Below are 21,532 nucleotides of genomic sequence, written 5' to 3' on the forward strand. Positions count from 1 at the left end.
TATTGATATGTACAGTTGTGTGCCTTTTAAAAAATGTATGTCCTTGAGCTGTTCTTGTCTAATGATGTTCTGTATTATGTCATTCTGGTTTATATTTCATGTTCTGTGTGGAACCCCAGGAAGAGTAGCTGCTGCTTTTGCAACAGCTAATGAGGATCCTCATAAAATACCAATACCAAACACATCTCATTCTCAAATAAAGCTGGCATAGTCACAAAATACCCCGCTAAAATTACACTCATAACGCACACAATTCTGTGAAATAAATAATGACATGGTGGATTTGACATGAACAGTAAAAAGTAAACATGAGGGAAGGTTTTCTCCAAAGTCAATGAAGTTTATTGAACTTTTAGAGCAGAATGTTGGTGTAGTTGAGCAGGGTCAGTGGTGAATCTGGGTAGTTGGTGTAGTTGAGCAGGGTTAGTGGTGAATCTGGGTAGTTGGTGTAGTTGAGCAGGGTCAGTGGTGAATCTGGGTAGTTGGTGTAGTGGAGCAGGGTCAGTGGTGAATCTGGGTAGTTGGTGTAGTGGAGCAGGGTCAGTGGTGAATCTGGGTAGTTGGTGTAGTTGAGCAGGGTCAGTGGTGAATCTGGGTAGTTGGTGTAGTTGAGCAGTGTCAGTGGTGAATCTGGGTTCTGTCTATCTGCTCGAAAACCATGTTCCCTTTCAACCCATGATCTGTACAGGAAAGGAGATCAACCCATGATCTGTACAGGAAAGGAGATCAACCCATGATCTGTACAGGAAAGGAGATCAACCCATGATCTGTACAGGAAAGGAGATCAATTAAAATAGACGCAGACATTTGCCCCACAAATAATAATCAATATTGTGACAGCGACACAAATTTTACAAAATAAAATATACAAAACAATGTGCCATCCAACTTGGGTATGTCATCTAATATAACATTAGATGACATAGACAAGCTTGGAGAGAAATCAAGTAATGTTCTTCTCCTGTCCCTAGCTATACAGGACGTACCCCGTTCATCCAGCTGATGTAAGCAGACACACGGGTGAAGACGGTGGGCCTGCGGTTGGCGTTGCAGCCAGAAGAGGAAACGAAGCTGGTCACACCGTGGACATAGTACTGACCGTTGACCTGGCAGTTCAGGGGGCCGCCAGAGTCTCCCTACAATGATGAAGAGAGAGAGAGAGCTTCATCAGGACTGAGTTTCCAATTTGTTATTCTTACTCATATTTATGTATAACAAAAAAGAGTCACTGGTTATTTTTATTTTCTAAACATGTAGCTAAACTATGATATAATTCCAATGATAAACAAATATAAAGTAAATTAAACGCATCCAGTAAAACCAAGACAAATCATCTTCATACCTCTTGGTGTAACGTTTAAGGTTTTAGAGGGACAGACACAGGGTCATGGGTTCAAATCCCAAACCGATCGGTCTTCTCCCCTTCCCCTCCATTACACTGGTCTTACGCTGGCAACCAGAGTTGGCTCCGCCACCGGCACAGACCATGGTGGTCTTGACGGAAGATCCCCACCAGCCAGAGCTGGAACAGGTCTGGTGGTCAACACTGGGTAGCCAAGCCTGCTTCAGGCTGTTGGACAGAGAACCGCCAGCTATAGGAAAGACAAGGGGATGCTTTATTAGAATATGTATAAAAAAAAAATAGTGAGATTTATCCATTGTTGTTATATATCACTTCAGCTGATAGTGAGGAACAGGAGATGCATTTAAGAGGAACAGGATATGAGAATTCAATATGGTTTCATTAGAACATTTCCAAATAATGACATTTAACCATCTGTCGTCTCAGATGACATATTAGTTGTAGCAGGTTGACGTTTAGTGTCACGAGTCTTGTCCTGGAGACAAAACGGAGCGATTTCCCCTTAGATAGGCCAGCTGCAAAGTAATAGTTGGCTATTGTAAAGATTCATAAAAACAAAAATGGGCTTTTTGGTCATAGTTTAAGGTTAGGGTTAGCTTCTAGTTTTAATGTCACATTCACAAGTACAGTGAAATGCCTTTCTTGCAAACTCAAAACCCAACAATCCAATAATCAATAACAATAAAATATTGAAAAATAACAATGTAGAACAAAAACACAAAAGATATAATGAGGGTTAGGTACTAGGGTTATCAATGGGGTTAGGGTTAGTTTTAAAATCAGATTTTATTACTCAGTTCCAGCTAGTGACCACTCTACAGAGCAAGATTCATGACGAAAAACGCTAACCTGTTTAGTTAGTCACTTCCATGCTTAAGACCAAGTATAAACCCCCCAAAAAACCCAGCTCTGCTAGCTCTGTTAGTGTCAGGGTTCAAGTTCAGGGTTGTGGTTAGTTATGGGTAGTCTCTGGGACCTGTATGTAAAGACAATGAAATGTTGAATGTATTTGATGTTACATTGAGATAATAGGTTACTACTGACTCTGGGTGCGTCCCCATCCGGTGATGTAGCAAGGGTTGTTGTTGGGTAGGATCTGGCCAGATGGAGGAAGAGCAGCCAGCTGGACAGCAGAGTTCAGCGAAGCCTCGGTGGACAGACGCAGCAGGGCGATGTCATATCTAATGAATAGAAGATATATACTATATCATACCTGAGGAACAGAAGGTTATACATCTTTCTCACAGATTTCTGCACTTCCTCCTAAACTTTCTATTCTGTACTTATGCACTTTAACCCTAACATGGGTTAACCACTAGGTAGATAGCCTAGTGGTTAGAGAGGCAGGTAGCCTAGTGGTTAGAGAGGCAGGTAGACTAGTGGTTAGAGAGGCAGGTAGCCTAGTGGTTAGAGCGGCAGGTAGCCTAGTGGTTAGAGCGGCAGGTAGTCTAGTGGTTAGAGAGACAGGTAGACTAGTGATTAGAGAGGCAGGTAGTCTAGTGGTTAGAGAGGCAGGTAGCCTAGTGGTTAGAGAGGCAGGTAGCCTAGTGGTTAGAGAGGCAGGTAGACTAGTGGTTAGAGCGGCAGGTAGCCTAGTGGTTAGAGAGGCAGGTAGCCTAGTGGTTAGAGAGGCAGGTAGACTAGTGGTTAGACCGGCAGGTAGCCTAGTGGTTAGAGCGGCAGGTAGCCTAGTGGTTAGAGAGGCAGGTAGCCTAGTGGTTAGAGAGGCAGGTAGACTAGTGGTTAGAGCGGCAGGTAGCCTAGTGGTTAGAGCGGCAGGTAGCCTAGTGGTTAGAGAGGCAGGTAGCCTAGTGGTTAGAGAGGCAGGTAGACTAGTGACTAGAGAGGCAGGTAGTCTAGTGGTTAGAGAGGCAGGTAGTCTAGTGGTTAGAGCGGCAGGTAGTCTAGTGGTTAGAGAGGCAGGTAGTCTAGTGGTTAGAGAGGCAGGTAGTCTAGTGGTTAGAGAGGCAGGTAGCCTAGTGGTTAGAGAGGCAGGTAGCCTAGTAGTTAGAGCTGCAGGTAGCCTAGTGGTTAGAGAGGCAGGGTAGCCTAGTGGTTAGAGAGGCAGGGTAGCCTAGTGGTTAGAGAGGCAGGGTAGTCTAGTGGTTAGAGAGGCAGGTAGTCTAGTGGTTAGAGAGGCAGGTAGCCTAGTGGTTAGAGAGGCAGGTAGTCTAGTGGTTAGAGAGGCAGGTAGCCTAGTGGTTAGAGAGGCAGGTAGTCTAGTGGTTAGAGCGGCAGGTAGTCTAGTGGTTAGAGAGGCAGGTAGACTAGTGGTTAGAGAGGCAGGTAGTCTAGTGGTTAGAGAGGCAGGTAGCCTAGTGGTTAGAGCGGCAGGTAGCCTAGTGGTTAGAGAGGCAGGTAGCCTAGTGGTTAGAGAGGCAGGTAGTCTAGTGGTTAGAGGGGCAGGTAGTCTAGTGGTTAGAGAGGCAGGTAGTCTAGTGGTTAGAGAGGCAGGTAGCCTAGCGGTTAGAGCGGCAGGTAGTCTAGTGGTTAGAGCGGCAGGTAGTCTAGTGGTTAGAGAGGCAGGTAGTCTAGTGGTTAGAGCGTTGGACTAGTAACCAGCAGGTAGCCTAGTGGTTAGAGAGGCAGGTAGTCTAGTGGTTAGAGAGGCAGGTAGCCTAGTGGTTAGAGAGGTAGATAGCCTAGTGGTTAGAGAGGCAGGTAGTCTAGCGGTTAGAGCGGCAGGTAGCCTAGTGGTTAGAGAGGCAGGTAGCCTAGTGGTTAGAGAGGCAGGTAGACTAGTGGTTAGAGCGGCAGGTAGCCTAGTGGTTAGAGCGGCAGGTAGCCTAGTGGTTAGAGAGGCAGGTAGCCTAGTGGTTAGAGAGGCAGGTAGACTAGTGACTAGAGAGGCAGGTAGTCTAGTGGTTAGAGAGGCAGGTAGTCTAGTGGTTAGAGCGGCAGGTAGTCTAGTGGTTAGAGAGGCAGGTAGTCTAGTGGTTAGAGAGGCAGGTAGTCTAGTGGTTAGAGAGGCAGGTAGCCTAGTGGTTAGAGAGGCAGGTAGCCTAGTAGTTAGAGCTGCAGGTAGCCTAGTGGTTAGAGAGGCAGGGTAGCCTAGTGGTTAGAGAGGCAGGGTAGCCTAGTGGTTAGAGAGGCAGGGTAGTCTAGTGGTTAGAGAGGCAGGTAGTCTAGTGGTTAGAGAGGCAGGTAGCCTAGTGGTTAGAGAGGCAGGTAGTCTAGTGGTTAGAGAGGCAGGTAGCCTAGTGGTTAGAGAGGCAGGTAGTCTAGTGGTTAGAGCGGCAGGTAGTCTAGTGGTTAGAGAGGTAGATAGCCTAGTGGTTAGAGAGGCAGGTAGTCTAGCGGTTAGAGCGGCAGGTAGCCTAGTGGTTAGAGAGGCAGGTAGCCTAGTGGTTAGAGAGGCAGGTAGACTAGTGGTTAGAGCGGCAGGTAGCCTAGTGGTTAGAGCGGCAGGTAGCCTAGTGGTTAGAGAGGCAGGTAGCCTAGTGGTTAGAGAGGCAGGTAGACTAGTGACTAGAGAGGCAGGTAGTCTAGTGGTTAGAGAGGCAGGTAGTCTAGTGGTTAGAGCGGCAGGTAGTCTAGTGGTTAGAGAGGCAGGTAGTCTAGTGGTTAGAGAGGCAGGTAGTCTAGTGGTTAGAGAGGCAGGTAGCCTAGTGGTTAGAGAGGCAGGTAGCCTAGTAGTTAGAGCTGCAGGTAGCCTAGTGGTTAGAGAGGCAGGGTAGCCTAGTGGTTAGAGAGGCAGGGTAGCCTAGTGGTTAGAGAGGCAGGGTAGTCTAGTGGTTAGAGAGGCAGGTAGTCTAGTGGTTAGAGAGGCAGGTAGCCTAGTGGTTAGAGAGGCAGGTAGTCTAGTGGTTAGAGAGGCAGGTAGCCTAGTGGTTAGAGAGGCAGGTAGTCTAGTGGTTAGAGCGGCAGGTAGTCTAGTGGTTAGAGAGGCAGGTAGACTAGTGGTTAGAGAGGCAGGTAGTCTAGTGGTTAGAGAGGCAGGTAGCCTAGTGGTTAGAGCGGCAGGTAGCCTAGTGGTTAGAGAGGCAGGTAGCCTAGTGGTTAGAGAGGCAGGTAGTCTAGTGGTTAGAGGGGCAGGTAGTCTAGTGGTTAGAGAGGCAGGTAGTCTAGTGGTTAGAGAGGCAGGTAGCCTAGCGGTTAGAGCGGCAGGTAGTCTAGTGGTTAGAGCGGCAGGTAGTCTAGTGGTTAGAGAGGCAGGTAGTCTAGTGGTTAGAGCGTTGGACTAGTAACCAGCAGGTAGCCTAGTGGTTAGAGAGGCAGGTAGTCTAGTGGTTAGAGAGGCAGGTAGCCTAGTGGTTAGAGAGGTAGATAGCCTAGTGGTTAGAGAGGCAGGTAGTCTAGCGGTTAGAGCGGCAGGTAGACTAGTGGTTAGAGAGGCAGGTAGCCTAGTGGTTAGAGAGGCAGGTAGCCTAGTGGTTAGAGGAGGCAGGTAGTCTAGTGGTTAGAGGAGGCAGGTAGTCTAGTGGTTAGAGAGGCAGGTAGTCTAGTGGTTAGAGCGTTGGACTAGTAACCAGCAGGTAGCCTAGTGGTTAGAGAGGCAGGTAGTCTAGTGGTTAGAGAGGCAGGTAGCCTAGTGGTTAGAGAGGTAGATAGCCTAGTGGTTAGAGAGGCAGGTAGTCTAGTGGTTAGAGCGTTGGACTAGTAACCAGCAGGTAGCCTAGTGGTTAGAGAGGCAGGTAGTCTAGTGGTTAGAGAGGCAGGTAGCCTAGTGGTTAGAGAGGTAGATAGCCTAGTGGTTAGAGAGGCAGGTAGTCTAGTGGTTAGAGTGGCAGGTAGCCTAGTGGTTAGAGAGGCAGGTAGCCTAGTGGTTAGAGAGGCAGGTAGTCTAGTGGTTAGAGAGGCAGGTAGTCTAGTGGTTAGAGAGGCAGGTAGCCTAGTGGTTAGAGAGGCAGGTAGTCTAGTGGTTAGAGAGGCAGGTAGTCTAGTGGTTAGTGGCAGGTAAATGTTTCAAATCATCAAACAAATTTAAATATTACACAAAGATAACCCAAGTAAACACAAAATGCAGTTTTTAAGTGATGATTTTATTTATTAAGGGAAAAAAGCTATCCGAACCTTCATGGCCCTATGTGAAAAAGTAAGTAACCTAATAACTGGTTGTGCCACCCTCAGCAGCAACAACTGCAATCAAGCGTTTGCGATAACTGACAATGAGTCTTTCACATCGCCGTGGAGGAGTTTTGGCCCACTCTTCTTTGCAGAATTGTTTTAATTCAGCCACATGGAGGGTTTTCAAGCATGAACTGCCTTTTTAAGGTCACGCCACATCATCTCAATTGGATTCAAGTCCGGTCTTTGACTAGGCCACTCCAAAACCTTCATTTAGTTTTTTTAAGCCAATCAGAGGTGGACTTGCTGGTGTGTTTTGGATCATTGTCCTGCTGCAGAACCCAAGTGCGCTTCAGCTTGAGGTCATGAACTGATGGCCGGACATTCTCCTTCAGGATTCTTTGGTAGAGAGCAGAATTCCTGGTTCCATCAATCACAGCAAGTGGTCCAGGTCCTGAAGCAGCAAAGCAGCCCCAGACCATCACACTACCACCACATTTGACTGTTGGTATGATGTTCTTTTTCTGAAATGCTGTGTTACTTTTACGCCAGATGTAACGGGAAGCACACCTTCCAAACAGTTCAACTTTTGTCTCGTCAGTCCACAGAATATTTTCCCAAATGTGTTGGGGATTATCAAGATGTTTTTTGCCAAAAGTGAGACGAGTCTTTATGTTATTTTTGGTCAGCAGTGGTTTTCGCCTTGGAACTCTGCCATGGATGCCATTTTTGCCCAGTCTCTTTCTTATGGTTGAGTCATGAACACTGACCTTAACTGAGGCAAGTGAGGCCTGTAGTTCTTTAGATGTTGTTGTGGGTTCTTTTGTGACCTCTTGGATGAGTCGTCGCTGCGCTCTTGGGGTAATTCCAGTAGGCCGGCCACTCCTGGGAAGGTTCACCACTGTTCCAAATGTTCTCCATTTGTGGATAATGTCTCTCACCGTGGTTCGCTGGAGTCCCAAAACTTTAGAAATGGCTTTGTAACCCTTTCCAGACTTTAAACAATCAATTTTTCAAATTTTAAAACAGTACGTACCCTCCGGCGATGTTGTTTGAGTTCCACCCATTGTGGATGTAGACATTGCTGACGGTCATGATCTGCTCCTTACCCTCGTTGCTGTTCAGGTGGTGGTCTCCCAGAACCACACGCCAAGTCCTCTGGCTACAGACACAAACGCAATAATACCTTGGTCACTTAGGAAGTCAGTTAGGAAATCATTTAGGAAGTCAGTTAGGAAGTTATGCAGCATATGCATACATATTATAGAAATCTTAAAGCTGGAATCTGTTGCGGTGAAACTGCCACTTAAAATAACCGTTTTTTTCCCTCTGACATCATTGCACTTCATTTCACATCATTGCACATCGTTACATCGTTGCACATCGTTGCACATCGTTGCACATCGTTGCACATCGTTACATCGTTGCACATCGTTGCACATCGTTACACATCGTTACACATTGTTACACATCGTTACACATTGTTACACATCGTTACATCGTTACATCGTTGCACATCGTTACATCGTTACACATCGTTACACATCGTTACATCGTTACATCGTTACACATCGTTACACATCGTTACATCGTTACACATCGTTACACATCGTTACATCGTTGCACATCGTTACATCGTTGCACATCGTTACATCGTTACACATCGTTACATCGTTACATCGTTACACATCGTTACACATCGTTACATCGTTTTACATCGTTACACATCGTTACACATCGTTACATCGTTACACATCGTTACATCGTTGCACATCGTTACATCGTTACATCGTTACATCGTTGCACATCGTTACATCGTTGCACATCGTTACATCGTTACATCGTTGCATCGTTGCACATCGTTACATCGTTACATTGTTGCACATCGTTACATCGTTGCACATCGTTGCATCGTTGCACATCGTTACATCGTTACATCGTTACACATCGTTACATCGTTACACATTGTTACATCGTTACACATCGTTGCACATCGTTGCACATCGTTACATCGTTACACATCATTACATCGTTGCACATCGTTACACATCGTTGCACATCGTTGCACATCGTTACATCATTACACATCGTTACATCGTTACACATCGTTACATCATTACACATCGTTACATCGTTACATCGTTGAACATCGTCACATCGTTACATCGTTACACATCGTTACATCGTTACATCATTACACATCGTTACATTATTACATCGTTACACATCGTTACACATCGTTACACATCGTTACACATTGTTACATATCGTTACACATCGTTACACATCGTTACATCGTTGCACATCGTTACATCGTTACACATCGTTACATCGTTGAACATCGTTACATCGTTACATCGTTACACATCGTTACATCATTACACATCGTTACATCATTACACATCGTTACATCATTACATCGTTACACATCGTTACACATCGATACATCGTTACACATCGTTACATCGTTACACATCGTTACACATCGTTACACATCGTTACATCGTTGCACATCGTTACATCGTTACATCGTTACATCATTACATCATTACATCGTTGCACATCGTTACATCGTTGCACATCGTTACATCATTACATCGTTGCACATCGTTACATCGTTACATCGTTACATCATTACATCATTACATCATTACATCGTTACACATCGTTACATCGTTGCACATCGTTACATCGTTACATCATTACACATCGTTATATCGTTGCACATCGTTACATCATTGCACATCGTTGCACATCGTTACATCTTTGCACATCATTGCATGCTCGATAGAACTGCAGAGTAGGACTTTTGTTTATCACAACGCTGGAAGCTCATGTTCTCCGTTTGATAAAAAATTATGTTTATCAAATGAGCCCGGGGCGACCAGGGGCGCTGTGTTACCTATAGCAGATCTCAGCGTTAACCTAACGCCAAGCGATCTTGTCAAGAGGTTTCAGAGTTTCACTATAAAATCTAACGTCTTCCTTTGTCCAACCTGTCCACACAGTGAGCAGCAGTCATGACCCATCCTCTCCTGATCAGACTACCTCCACAGGTGTGGTAGTAGGAGCTGCCAGACTGGTACTGGAGAGATATCTGAGGACAAGAGAGAAAGAGAGAGAGGTGAGAGGAGGATGTTAAAGATGAGAAGCAGAAGGGAGGAGAGACTTAGAACAAAACATATTTACAAAAAAATATGTATGAAACTATAAGGTGCAGCTACTTCCTTGCCAGATCCCGGGTCCCGTGGCCAACTCCTCTAGTACAGAGGAACTGGCTGAAGAACAGAAAGATCTGGGCGCAGGCTAATGTTGACACCCAGAATCAAATCAGCTAGGCTGTCACAGGAGACTTCACTGGTGGAACCAGCCTGTTTTACTTCACAGAATGGTGATCACAGCAATCAGGCTGGTTCCATCAGGCTATGGGAGACTATTTTTTATTTAACCTTAATTTAACTAGGAAAGTCAGTTAAGAACAAATTCTTATTTTCAATGATGGCCTAGGAACAGTGGGTTAACTGCTTTGTTCAGGGGCAGAACAACAGATTTTCACCTTGTCAGCTCGAGGATTCGATCCAGCAACCTTTTGGTTACTGGCCCAACACTCTACCCACTAGGCTACCTGACGCCCCAAAGGATAATGTTTTACCTGCCAGGGCCAGGAGTTGGGCTGGGCGACCACGCCACCCACAACTTTTTCCTCAGCTACATCTTCCAGGTATCTGGGCTGGGGAACCAGATTCTCAGACAGCACTGGGGACAGAGGAAATACAGTTAAAGAGAGAGAAAAAATGAAAGAAAAGTGGTTTAAGACCGGGGAGCCACTGTGTCCTACAGAAAAACCGTTAAAGACCAGGGAGCCAAAGTATTCAGACCTCTTGACTTTTCCCACATTTTGTTACGTTACAGCCTTTTTCTAAAATGGAATAAATAAATAAAAATCTTTGCAATATACACACAATACCCCATACTGACAAAGTGAAAACAGGTTTAGAAATGTTTGCAAATGTATATAAAAAAACCCAGAAATAACTTATTTACATAAGTATTCAGACCTTTTGCTAAGGGACTCGAAATAGAGCTCAGGTGCATCCTGTTCCCATTGATCATCCTTGAGATGTTTCTACAACTTGATTGGAGTCCTCCTGTGGTAAATTCAACTGATTGGACATGATTTGGAAAGGCACACACTTGTAATAAGGTCCCACAGTTGACAGTGCATGTCAGAGCAAAAACCAAGCCATGAGACCGAAGGAATTGTCTGTGGAGCTCCGAGACAGGATTGTGTTGAGGCACAGATCTGTGGAAGTGTACCAAAAAAATTCTGCAGCACTGAAGGTCCTCAAGAACACAGTGGCCTCCAACATTCTTAAATGGACTTTTCCTAGAGCTGTCCGCCCGGCCAAACTGAGCAATCGGGGGAGAAGGGCCTTGGTCAGGGAGGTCACCAAGAACCCGATGGTCACTCTGACAGAGCTCTAGAGTTCATCTGTGGAGATGGGAGAACCTTCCAGAAGGAAAACCATCTCTGCAGCACTCCACCAATCAGGCCTTTATGGTGGACTAGTGGCCAGACGGAAGCCACTCCTCGGTAAAAGGCACATGACAGCCCGCTTGGAGTTTGACAAAAGGCACCTAAGACTCTCAGACCATGAGAAACAAGATTCTCTGGTCTGATGAAACCAATATTGAACTCTTTGGCCTGAATGCCAAGCGTCACGTCTGAAGGAAACCTGGCTCCATCCTTACTGTGGAGCATGGTGGTGGCAGTATCATGCTGTGGGGAAGTATTTCAGCGGCAGAGACTGGGAGACTAGTCAAGATCAAGGGAAAGATGAATGGAGCAAAGTGTAGAGAGATCCTTGATGAAAACCTGCTCCAGAGCGCTCAGGACCTCAGACTGGGGCGAAGGTTCACCTTCGACGACCCTAAACACACAGCCAAGACAACGCAGGAGTGGCTTCGGGACAAGTCTCTGAATGTCCTTGAGTGGCCCAGCCTGAGTCGGGACCAAAAGACTCGGGGCTGAGATAAAATCATTCGGTGTCTGAAGCCCGTAAGCCCGGCTCTGGTGACGTCAATGGTGGCTAGTAATAAACTAGTCCTGAACATATCTTAAACTAAAGGCAATGTATTTGTTACAAATCATTCCCTAAGTTGTAGGCCTCAGTTGAATCTGGTTATGAATGACGTGGCTAGTAGAGTAAGTTGAGGAGACTAAACTTCTTGGTGTCACCTTAGACTGTAAATTGTCACGGTCAAGGCATATTGATTCAATTGTTGTAAAGATTGGGGAGAGGTCTGTCTGTGATAAAGAGATGCTCAACTTTTTTAACAACAAAGTTGATGAAACAAGTCCTGCAGGCTCTAGTTTGATCTAATCCTGACTAATGCCGGGTGATATTGTCAAGTGCTGCAAAGAAGGACCTAGAAAAAGCTGTCACCAGTATGCATGTTTGTCTCAAAGTAGAGGTTGACTGAGGGACCTTACAGATAATTGTATGTGTGGGGTTACAGAGATGAGGTAGTCATTCAAAAATCATGTTAAACACTATTATTGCACACAGAGTGATTCAATCCAAATTATTATGTGACTTGTTAAGCACATTTTTACTCCTTAACTTATTTAGACATGCCATAACAAAGAGTTTGAATACTTGTTGACTCAAGACAATTCATTTGTAAAATTTTCTAAAAACATTATTCCATTTTGACATTATGGTATAGGCCAGTGACCCAAACAAAAATCTAAATGTAATCTGTATTAAATTCAGGCTGTAACACAACAAAATGTGGAAAAAGTCAAGGGAGGTGAATACTTTCTGAAGGCACATTAGCATGAGATTAGCTATAAAAATGCACATTTAAGTCTTTGCACCATGGCAAAATGTGTAGAATTGTAGGAGGTTACTGTCCCCCCCCAGCTCAGACCTTGCAGTCCACTGGTCTCTCCCCTATTTGACCTAGTTAACCTAGTTAAGCCATATGTTTACTGTATGGTCTCTCCCCTATTTGACCTAGTTAACCTAGTTAAGCCATATGTTTACTGTATGGTCTCTCCCATAATTTGACCTAGTTAACCTAGTTAAGCCATATGTTTACTGTATGGTCTCTCCCCTATTTGACCTAGTTAACCTAGTTAAGCCATATGTTTACTGTATGGTCTCTCCCATAATTTGACCTAGTTAACCTAGTTAAGCCATATGTTTACTGTATGGTCTCTCCCATAATTTGACCTTGTTAACCTAGTTAAGCCGTATGTAACCTAGTTAAGCCATATGTAACCTAGTTAAGCCATATGTAACCTAGTTAAGCCATATGTTTACTGTATGGTCTCTCCCCTATTTGACCTAGTTAACCTAGTTAAGCCATATGTTTACTGTATGGTCTCTCCCATAATTTGACCTAGTTAACCTAGTTAAGCCATATGTTTACTGTATGGTCTCTCCCATAATTTGACCTTGTTAACCTAGTTAAGCCATATGTTTACTGTATGGTCTCTCCCCTATTTGACCTAGTTAACCTAGTTAAGGCATATGTAACCTAGTTAAGGCATATGTAACCTAGTTAAGGCATATGTTTACTGTATGGTCTCTCCCCTATTTGACCTAGTTAACCTAGTTAAGGCATATGTAACCTAGTTAAGGCATATGTAACCTAGTTAAGCCGTATGTAACCTAGTTAAGCCATATGTTTACTGTATGGTCTCTCCCCTATTTGACCTAGTTAACCTAGTTAAGGCATATGTAACCTAGTTAAGGCATATGTAACCTAGTTAAGCCGTATGTAACCTAGTTAAGCCATATGTAAACTGTATGGTCTCTCCCCTATTTGACCTAGTTAACCTAGTTAAGCCATATGTAACCTAGTTAAGCCATATGTAACCTAGTTAAGCCGTATGTAACCTATTTAAGGAATATGTATAATGTATGGTCTCTCCCCTATTTGACCTAGTTAACCTAGTTAAGCCATATGTAACCTAGTTAAGCCATATGTAACCTAGTTAAGCCGTATGTAACCTATTTAAGGAATATGTATAATGTATGGTCTCTCCCCTAGTTGACCTAGTTAACCTAGTTAAGCCATATGTAACCTAGTTAAACCATATGTAACCTATTTAAGGCATATGTATACTTGAAGTAGTTATTTATATATGCGTGTAAGTCTGTAATGTCTATGTTAATGTTTTGAAATGTACTGTATGTAAATTGTAAAGTATTTTTGTTTGTAATGTCTTTTTCTGTTTGTGTCAGACCCCAGGAAGAATAGATGTCGCTAATGGGGATGCTAATAAAATCTAAATCTAGTCTATTAGTCTCAATCAGAGGGTGAATAAATACTCTGTGTAGGGATGACCATTTCTTCAAGGAGATAGAGTATAGAGATTGTTCATTTCTTCAAGGAGATAGAGTATAGAGATTGTTCATTTCTTCAAGGAGATAGAGTATAGAGATGGTCATTTCTTACCCAGGGCTGCGAGAGCGCTCAACAGGATGAACCTCAGCATGTTTTCAATCTGTCAGTCTGTCCTTATGGAATATTCCTGTCCCTGTTTTATACCCTCAGGAGGCAGGAGGTCTCAGAACACCCAACCTGATCTATCTATGGTTACAAAATTCAGGTAACTTTCCCAAAATGTCACAGTTTTCCCAGAATCCTGGTTGGAGGATTCCTGGAATCAGGAGAGAATAAGCTAGGAGGGAATACTCCACCCAGGATTTCTGGAAAACCTACCTGTCTGGTCCGGACTGGCTGTGGTGTAGGTGTAGGTGTTTGTACAACATCAGGGTGGCGGCAGGTAACCACCTGTGTTCTGTCCCACCATTATCTCACTGTCCAAGGTCTTTGGCCTAGCCTCACCTCACCTCACATACAGTACCTGGATTAGGGTTAGCAGATCCAGCTGTATTACAGTACAGTACCTGGGTTAGGGTTAGCAGATCCAGCTGTATTACAGTACAGTACCTGGGTTAGGGTTAGCAGATCCAGCTGTATTACTGTACAGTACCTGGGTTAGGGTTAGCAGATCCAGCTGTATTACTGTACAGTACCTGGGTTAGGGTTAGCAGATCCAGCTGTATTACAGTACAGTACCTGGGTTAGGGTTAGCAGATCCAGCTGTATTACTGTACAGTACCTGGGTTAGGGTTAGCAGATCCAGCTGTATTACAGTACAGTACCTGGGTTAGGGTTAGCAGATCCAGCTGTATTACAGTACCTGGGTTAGGGTTAGCAGATCCAGCTGTATTACAGTACCTGGGTTAGGGTTAGCAGATCCAGCTGTATTACTGTACAGTGGATTTTTCCAGGATCATTGCCTTATCTTGTGTAATTATTGGAAAATATTACTGTTTTAAAGGTGTTGGAGAGCAAATAAAAGATTTTATGAAATGTTTGAAATACTCTGTACACTTCAATAAAGGCTCCAATGTGGTTTATTGTCAAGATTGTAAACCCTCGGGTTTGTTTTTCATATGCTGTCACGACTGTCGTAGTGATTAGACCAAGGTGCAGCGGGTTGCGTGCTCATCATTATATTTATTATAAACGTGAACACGGAAAAACAAGAAAACAGAGAAACACGACAGTTTTGCAGGCTATACTATAAGCAATGCAAAAACAACTACCCACAACCAGACAGGTGAAAACAAGCTCCCTAAATATGACTCTCAATCAGCAACAACGATGTACAGCTGTTCCTGATTGAGAGCCACACCAGGCCAACACAAAGAAATACACAAACCAGAAAAACCTAGAACACCAACACCAGAACATATACCAAAAACCCCAGAACACATAAATACAATACCCCTCTACATACACATAACCCCCAAACCATATAAAACAAATACCCTCTGCCACGTCCTGACCAAACTACAATAACAAAATACCCCTATTACTGGTCAGGACGTGACATGTGCCTTTTTCTGTTTGCCTTTTGCTTATCTTGTGCTGATAATAACAGCTGCAGCAGTTCCATTCAACACCCTGTGTTGCCAATCTGAAAGTACAGTACACCTATATCCCAAATTACCTTTTATTCCCACTTAGTGCACAGAATAGGGATTTGGAACGCACCCTTACACCCTGGTCGAGCCAAACCAGACAGGAGGAGGTCAGTTGGGGTGTCCTGCCTCCTGAGGGTATAAAACAGCGACAGAAATATTCCATCAGGGAAGACTGACACTAACAGACTGAAAACATGTTGAGGTTCGTCCTGTTGAGCGCTCTCGCAGTCCTGGGTAAGAACTGAACTTCTTCCAGACACTCTCTCTGTCTGCCTTTTTATCCCCCCCCATTCACTCTCACTCACTTTTCTTATTCAGACTCTCATCCTCCCTCCCCATTTTCTTAATTTCCTTGTATCTCTTTCTCTCTCTCTCTTTGAGTAGTACATACAGCATCCAGAAGAAATCTACTTTAGCTGTGTGTTCCCCCCCCTTGTAACCTCCTGCAGTGTTGGCTGTGGATCTGGTTCCCCAGCCCAGATATCTGGAAGATGTTCTTGAGCAGAGAGTTGTGGGTGGTGAGGTCGCTCAGCCCAACTCCTGGCCCTGGCAGGTAAAACATTAGCCTGATCCCAGGACTGTATTATATGTGCTTCAGCAAACTCTTCGATACTCCACTGTCATAGGAGTTGGCTGTGACACAAAAAATTACTGTTGAGACATGTTACTTGAATTAAACTTTGAGCAGCAGACCTAGGCGGAAAAAAACGTTGTATTTTGTAGTATATTTGAAAATACTAACTTACAAATACTCAAGGTAGTTGAATATACACTGAGTATACAAAACATTAAAAACACCTTCCTAATATTGAGTTGCAACCCCTTCTGCTCTCAGAACAGCCTCAATTCGTCGAGGCATGGGATCTACACGGTGTCTAAAACGTTCCACAGGGAAGCTGGCCCATGTTGATTCCAATGCTTCCCACAGCAGGTTTTCCTAATGTTTTGTACACTCAGTTGTACTTTATTTAGTTTCAACTAAAATGCAATTGTTTGATTGCATTTGATATTCAAATACAGGTCTCAGAAAAACAAATAATACTTGAAAGTGTTTTGAATACCTCTCAGAAAACCCAATTATATTTGAAGGTATTTTAATATATGCAAGTTATTTGAAAACCCCCCCCCCACAAAAAAAATATGTATTTGATGGCTGCCAAATATTTTGATGAAGAACCAAACACTACAATAGTTAGTTGAATTAGTGTAAATATATGATAATCAGCAGATGGTTTGGAGGGCTCTTAGACATGAATCTTAATATAGCCTATAGCCTTGAATTAAATAAACGAGGGACATTGAATCCCCTCAACATCAACAACATTTTATAATCATTGGAGTAGACCACTTTTTGCAGCTTCAAAAATGACTAACAAAATAAATGTTGATCATGAGCGGCATAAGATATGAGCGGCATAAGATAACCTAGTTACTCTTGACTTCCAGTTCTTAAACATGTGTAGTGAGTTTTAGCATTATTGCACTAGCAACACCGTTACATAGGACTTTGGACATTTGCTCTCCATAATAATGGAGTTATCACAAGTGGAATGAGGAACAGTCACTATTCTTCTTGTGTACTCCGGTTACTAAAACTCTCAGCTCATTGATATGCAATTAAAATGCAATGACCAATGTATTATGTGACTGCATGTTGCGTCAAAAGTAATTAGAGTTGTATTATACAGGCACAACAACATGTTCATGTTAAATGTTACTGAGAATGCTAACAGCAACAAAATATGGCTATGAAACGTTGAAAGGAAACTAAATATCCCAAAACTAGCTTCTTCAATCAGCTACAGCCAACGTAGGTGGAAAATTGGGTTAGTTTGTATCCGTACTAAACTATCCCTTTAAAGATGGTGTGTTTGAAACAAAGAAAACGTACCCTCAGAGGGTCCCTTTAAAGATGGTATAGTCACAGTGTGTTTGAAACAAGAAAACATACCCTCAGGGGGACAAATAGTTTCGGGGTTATTTTTTGCAAAGCATCCAACTTCCTGTTTGTAAATGGCTTTGAATTTCTCTGCAGTATTTTCAGGCATTATAAAATTAATTGCAGCTTTCAACCTTTTTTAGTGGCCCGTTGAACGTTAGTCATACAGTAGTTGAGCGTCACAACTTATTTATACTTCTCTGTACAAAATATAATTGTTTAATTGGTTTGACTTAATTGTGTACACCTAAAATAAAATAAAATTGTATTGGTCACATACACATGGTTAGCAGATGTTAATGCGAGTGTAGCGACATGCTTGTGCTTCTAGTTCCGACCATGCAGTAATATCTAACAAGTAATCGAACAATTTCACAACTACCTCATATACACAAGTGTAAAGGAAGGAATAAGAATATGTACATAAAAATATATGAATGACTGATGGTATAGAACGGCATAGTCAAGATGCAGTAGATGGTATAGAATACAGTAAACAGTATATACAGTATATACATATGAGATGAGTAATGTAGGATATGTAAACATTATATAAAGTGGCGTTATTTAAAGTGACTAGTGGCTAAAGTGGCATTGTTTGAAGTGACTACATTTATTACATCCAATTTTTAATTATTAAAGTGGCTAGAGATTTGAGTCTGTATGTAGGCAGCAGCCTCTCTGAGTTAGTGATGGCTGTTTAACAGTCCTGATGGCCTTGAGATAGAAGCTGTTTTTCAGTCTCTCGGTCCCAGCTTTGATGCACCTGTACTGACCTCGCCTTCTGGATGATAGCGGGGTGAACAGGCAGTGGCTCGGGTGGTTGTTGTCCTTGATTATCTTTTTTGGCCTTCCTGTGACATCGGGTGGTGTAGGTGTCGCCATCGGGTGGTGTAGGTGTCCCCATCGGGTGGTTTAGGTGTCCCCACCTGGGCAATGGACATTCAGCAGAATGGACATTTACAGAACGTTCAGATAGAAATGCATTGTGTAGATCCAATATGACGGTCAGATAGATTGGAATAGTATAGGAGATTGTGCATGCTCTATTCATTTTATTTCTTTATTATTAGTAGTTATTTTTTGTATTTTACCCCCCTTTTTCTCCCTAATTTCGATCGTGTCTCATCGCTGCAACTCCCCAACGGACTTAGGAGGCGAAGGTGGAGTCATGCTTCCTCCGAAACATGACGCTTCAAAACACCCCGCCCGCTTAACACGGAAACCAGCCGCACCAATGTGTCGGAGGAAACACCGTTCAACTGACGAGCGAGGTCAGCCTGCAGGAGCCAAGCCCGCCACAAGGAGTCTCTAGAGTGCGATGAGCCAAATAAAGCCCCCCCGGGCCAAACCCTCCCCTTACCCGGACGACGTTGGGCCAATTGTTCGCCGCCTCATGGGTCTCCCGGTCGCGGCCGGCTGCAACACAGCCCGGGATCAAACCCGGGTCTGTAGTGACGCCTCAAGCACTGCGATGCAATGCCTTAGACCGCTGCGCCACTTGGGAGGCCTTGTCTTCTCATCTTTAACATCCTCCTCTCACCTCTCTCTCTTTCTCTCTTGTCCTCAGATATCTCTCCAGTACAAGTCTGGCAGCTCCTACTACCACACCTGTGGAGGTAGTCTGATCAGGAGAGGATGGGTCATGACTGCTGCTCACTGTGTGGACAGGTTGGACAAAGGAAGACGTTATAGAATAACTACATTTTTCCAAGAGTTAACATTACACAAATAAATGATACACAGATACAAATACATTATACAAGATAAATAGCAAGGTTTTTGAATTTTGATTCAAATATGCCATTTATAGGATATGGAAGTAACTTCCTAACTGTATTATTGCTTACGTGTGTGTCTTCAGCCAGAGGACGTGGCGTGTGGTTCTTGGAGAGCACAACCTGAACAGCAACGAGGGTAAAGAGCAGATCATGACCGTCAACAAAGTCTTCATCCACAACGGGTGGAACTCCAACAACGTCGCTGGAGGGTACGGAATTCATTTGGAATCAAGTTTTTATTTTAGTTTAAAGAAGTTCAAATTGCGTCAATAATTGGTTTGAATTTAGCTACATTAGTTAAATGTCTCTATTTTTGACAGATTCTAACGATACCATTTTATTAGATCTTAAAAATAAGTGTTCTGTAGTATGTTTATAATAAACTGGAGAATGATCCTAGTATTAAGTAGATGTGTTAGGGTTGAAGCACCAAAGAACAGGAAGAAGGTCAGGAGGGAGTATGTAAGAAAGATTTATGACTTGAGCTGAAAATGAAGCCTCCTAGACATGTGCTTCTGTTCCTCAGATATGACATTGTGTTCGTCTAACCCTCAGATATGACATTGTGTTCGTCTAACCCTCAGATATGACATTGTGTTCCTCTAACCCTCAGATATGACATTGTGTTCCTCTAACCCTCAGATATGACATTGTGTTCCTCTAACCCTCAGATATGACATTGTGTTCGTCTAACCCTCAGATATGACATTGTGTTCCTCTAACCCTCAGATATGACATTGTGTTCCTCTAACCCTCAGATATGACATTGTGTTCGTCTAACCCTCAGATATGACATTGTGTTCGTCTAACCCTCAGATATGACATTGTGTTCCTCTAACCCTCAGATATGACATTGTGTTCCTCTAACCCTCAGATATGACATTGTGTTCCTCTAACCCTCAGATATGACATTGTGTTCCTCTAACCCTCAGATATGACATTGTGTTCCTCTAACCCTCAGATATGACATTGTGTTCCTCTAACCCTCAGATATGACATCGCTCTGCTGCGTCTGGACACCGAGGCTTCCCTGAACTCTGCTGTCCAGCTGGCTGCTCTTCCTCCCTCTGACCAGATCCTGCCCAACAACAACCCTTGCTACATCACCGGATGGGGACGCACCTCCAGTGAGTTGCATAAGTAGCTAACAGTCACTGAACTTGTAAATGGTTTTGGGTTAATATTTGTACATTTATATTTATGTCTAGTTTATAGTTTTTTTTTCTAGAAGTTGATCTAGCCATATGATTCCCATCCTGTTATCTCCTCTAACGTGTCCCCTGTCCTTCCTATAGCCGGCGGTCCTCTGTCCAACAGCCTGAAGCAGGCTTGGCTACCCAGTGTTGACCACCAGACCTGCTCCAGCTCTAGCTGGTGGGGATCTACCGTCAAGACCACCATGGTCTGTGCCGGTGGCGGAGCCAACTCTGGTTGCAACGTAAGACCAGTCTAATGGAATAATTGGGTTAAATATTGCAGTCAATTGGGGTGGGGGTGTTCCAGGGTTTGAACCTGCAACCCTTTCTCTCTTGTTCCAACATCTTACCAATTCTCTTAGTGGTGTACTGCTGAGGACTACAACATGTTTTTGATTGAATGCAATGTAGTTTATATTTTTTTATAGTTTAAATTATGTCATTGCTTACATATTTAGAACAGAAAAACAAATCATTGACGTGTTGTATGTATCTTGCCCTGGTCTCAGTCCTGATGAAGCTCTCTCTCTCTCTTCATCATTGTAGGGAGACTCTGGCGGCCCCCTGAACTGCCAGGTCAACGGTCAGTACTATGTCCACGGTATTGCCAGCTTCGTTTCCAGTGCCGGCTGCAACGCCAACCGCAAGCCCACCGTCTTCACCCGTGTGTCTGCTTACATCAGCTGGATGAACGGGGTACGTCCTGTATAGCTAGGGACAGGAGAAGAACATTACTTTATTTCTCTCCAAGCTTGTCTATGGCATTGTTATGCACATTTTAATTTGTCAAATTGGTGTCCGTCTCAGTAACAATATTGACTGTATTTTGGGCAAATGTCGAAATGCTGGTCTAATTTATTTTCTGTCCTTTCCTCTACAGATCATGGGTTGAAAGGGAACATGGTCATCGAGCACAACCCAGCTCAATTTCATTCACATTCTGCTCTTAAAGTTAAATAAATGTAAAAATGTGCAGTAAACCTTTTGTCTTGTCTATGTGTAACAAGTCAAATCTATCTCAGTGTTTTTCTCCACTTTAAGATATCATATGTAAATTGATCAGATCCGGGTTAAACATGAGCACAGTTTTGAATAGATTTCCCCTTGGCAGTACCAATGTTTATATACACTCTAGATGACTTCATACACATGGTTAGTAGATGTTAGTGCGAGTGTAGTGAAATGCTTGTGCTTCTAGTTCTGACCATGCAGTAATATCTAACAAGTAATCTAAC

At 43.4% G+C, this 21,532-nt stretch overlaps 2 protein-coding genes across 4 annotated transcripts; one reads left to right on the plus strand and one right to left on the minus strand.

The window, feature by feature from the left end:
• Positions 1–314: 314 nt before the first annotated feature.
• On the minus strand, positions 315–14,090 carry LOC106566160 (elastase-1-like). 3 transcript variants are annotated; one of them, XM_045691955.1, is made up of 8 exons: positions 13,841–14,090; positions 10,023–10,126; positions 9,367–9,467; positions 7,407–7,532; positions 2,408–2,544; positions 1,438–1,592; positions 987–1,136; positions 315–680 (listed from the first exon to the last, which is right to left on the minus strand). In XM_045691955.1, the coding sequence occupies exons 1-8, from the start codon at positions 13,878–13,880 to the stop codon at positions 669–671; spliced, it is 825 nt and encodes a 274-aa protein (XP_045547911.1). In that variant the 5' UTR covers positions 13,881–14,090; the 3' UTR covers positions 315–668. The 3 variants fall into 3 exon arrangements, 1 of the variants encoding a protein (XP_045547911.1); XR_006758108.1 differs by having other exon boundaries at positions 315–767; positions 987–1,592; XR_006758109.1 differs by having other exon boundaries at positions 315–738; positions 987–1,592; positions 13,841–13,902.
• A 1,307-nt stretch (positions 14,091–15,397) lies between these two features.
• Positions 15,398–21,277, plus strand: LOC106566159 (elastase-1). The gene is made up of 8 exons (XM_014134020.2): positions 15,398–15,615; positions 15,831–15,934; positions 18,891–18,991; positions 19,185–19,310; positions 20,092–20,228; positions 20,397–20,539; positions 20,844–20,993; positions 21,178–21,277. Exons 1-8 carry the CDS (start codon positions 15,576–15,578, stop codon positions 21,187–21,189), a joined length of 813 nt encoding a protein of 270 aa, XP_013989495.2. The 5' UTR covers positions 15,398–15,575; the 3' UTR covers positions 21,190–21,277.
• The last annotated feature ends 255 nt before the right edge of the window (positions 21,278–21,532 follow it).

Source organism: Salmo salar, chromosome ssa12, assembly GCF_905237065.1.
Source record: "Salmo salar chromosome ssa12, Ssal_v3.1, whole genome shotgun sequence".
In the NCBI taxonomy this organism is placed as follows: domain Eukaryota; kingdom Metazoa; phylum Chordata; class Actinopteri; order Salmoniformes; family Salmonidae; genus Salmo; species Salmo salar.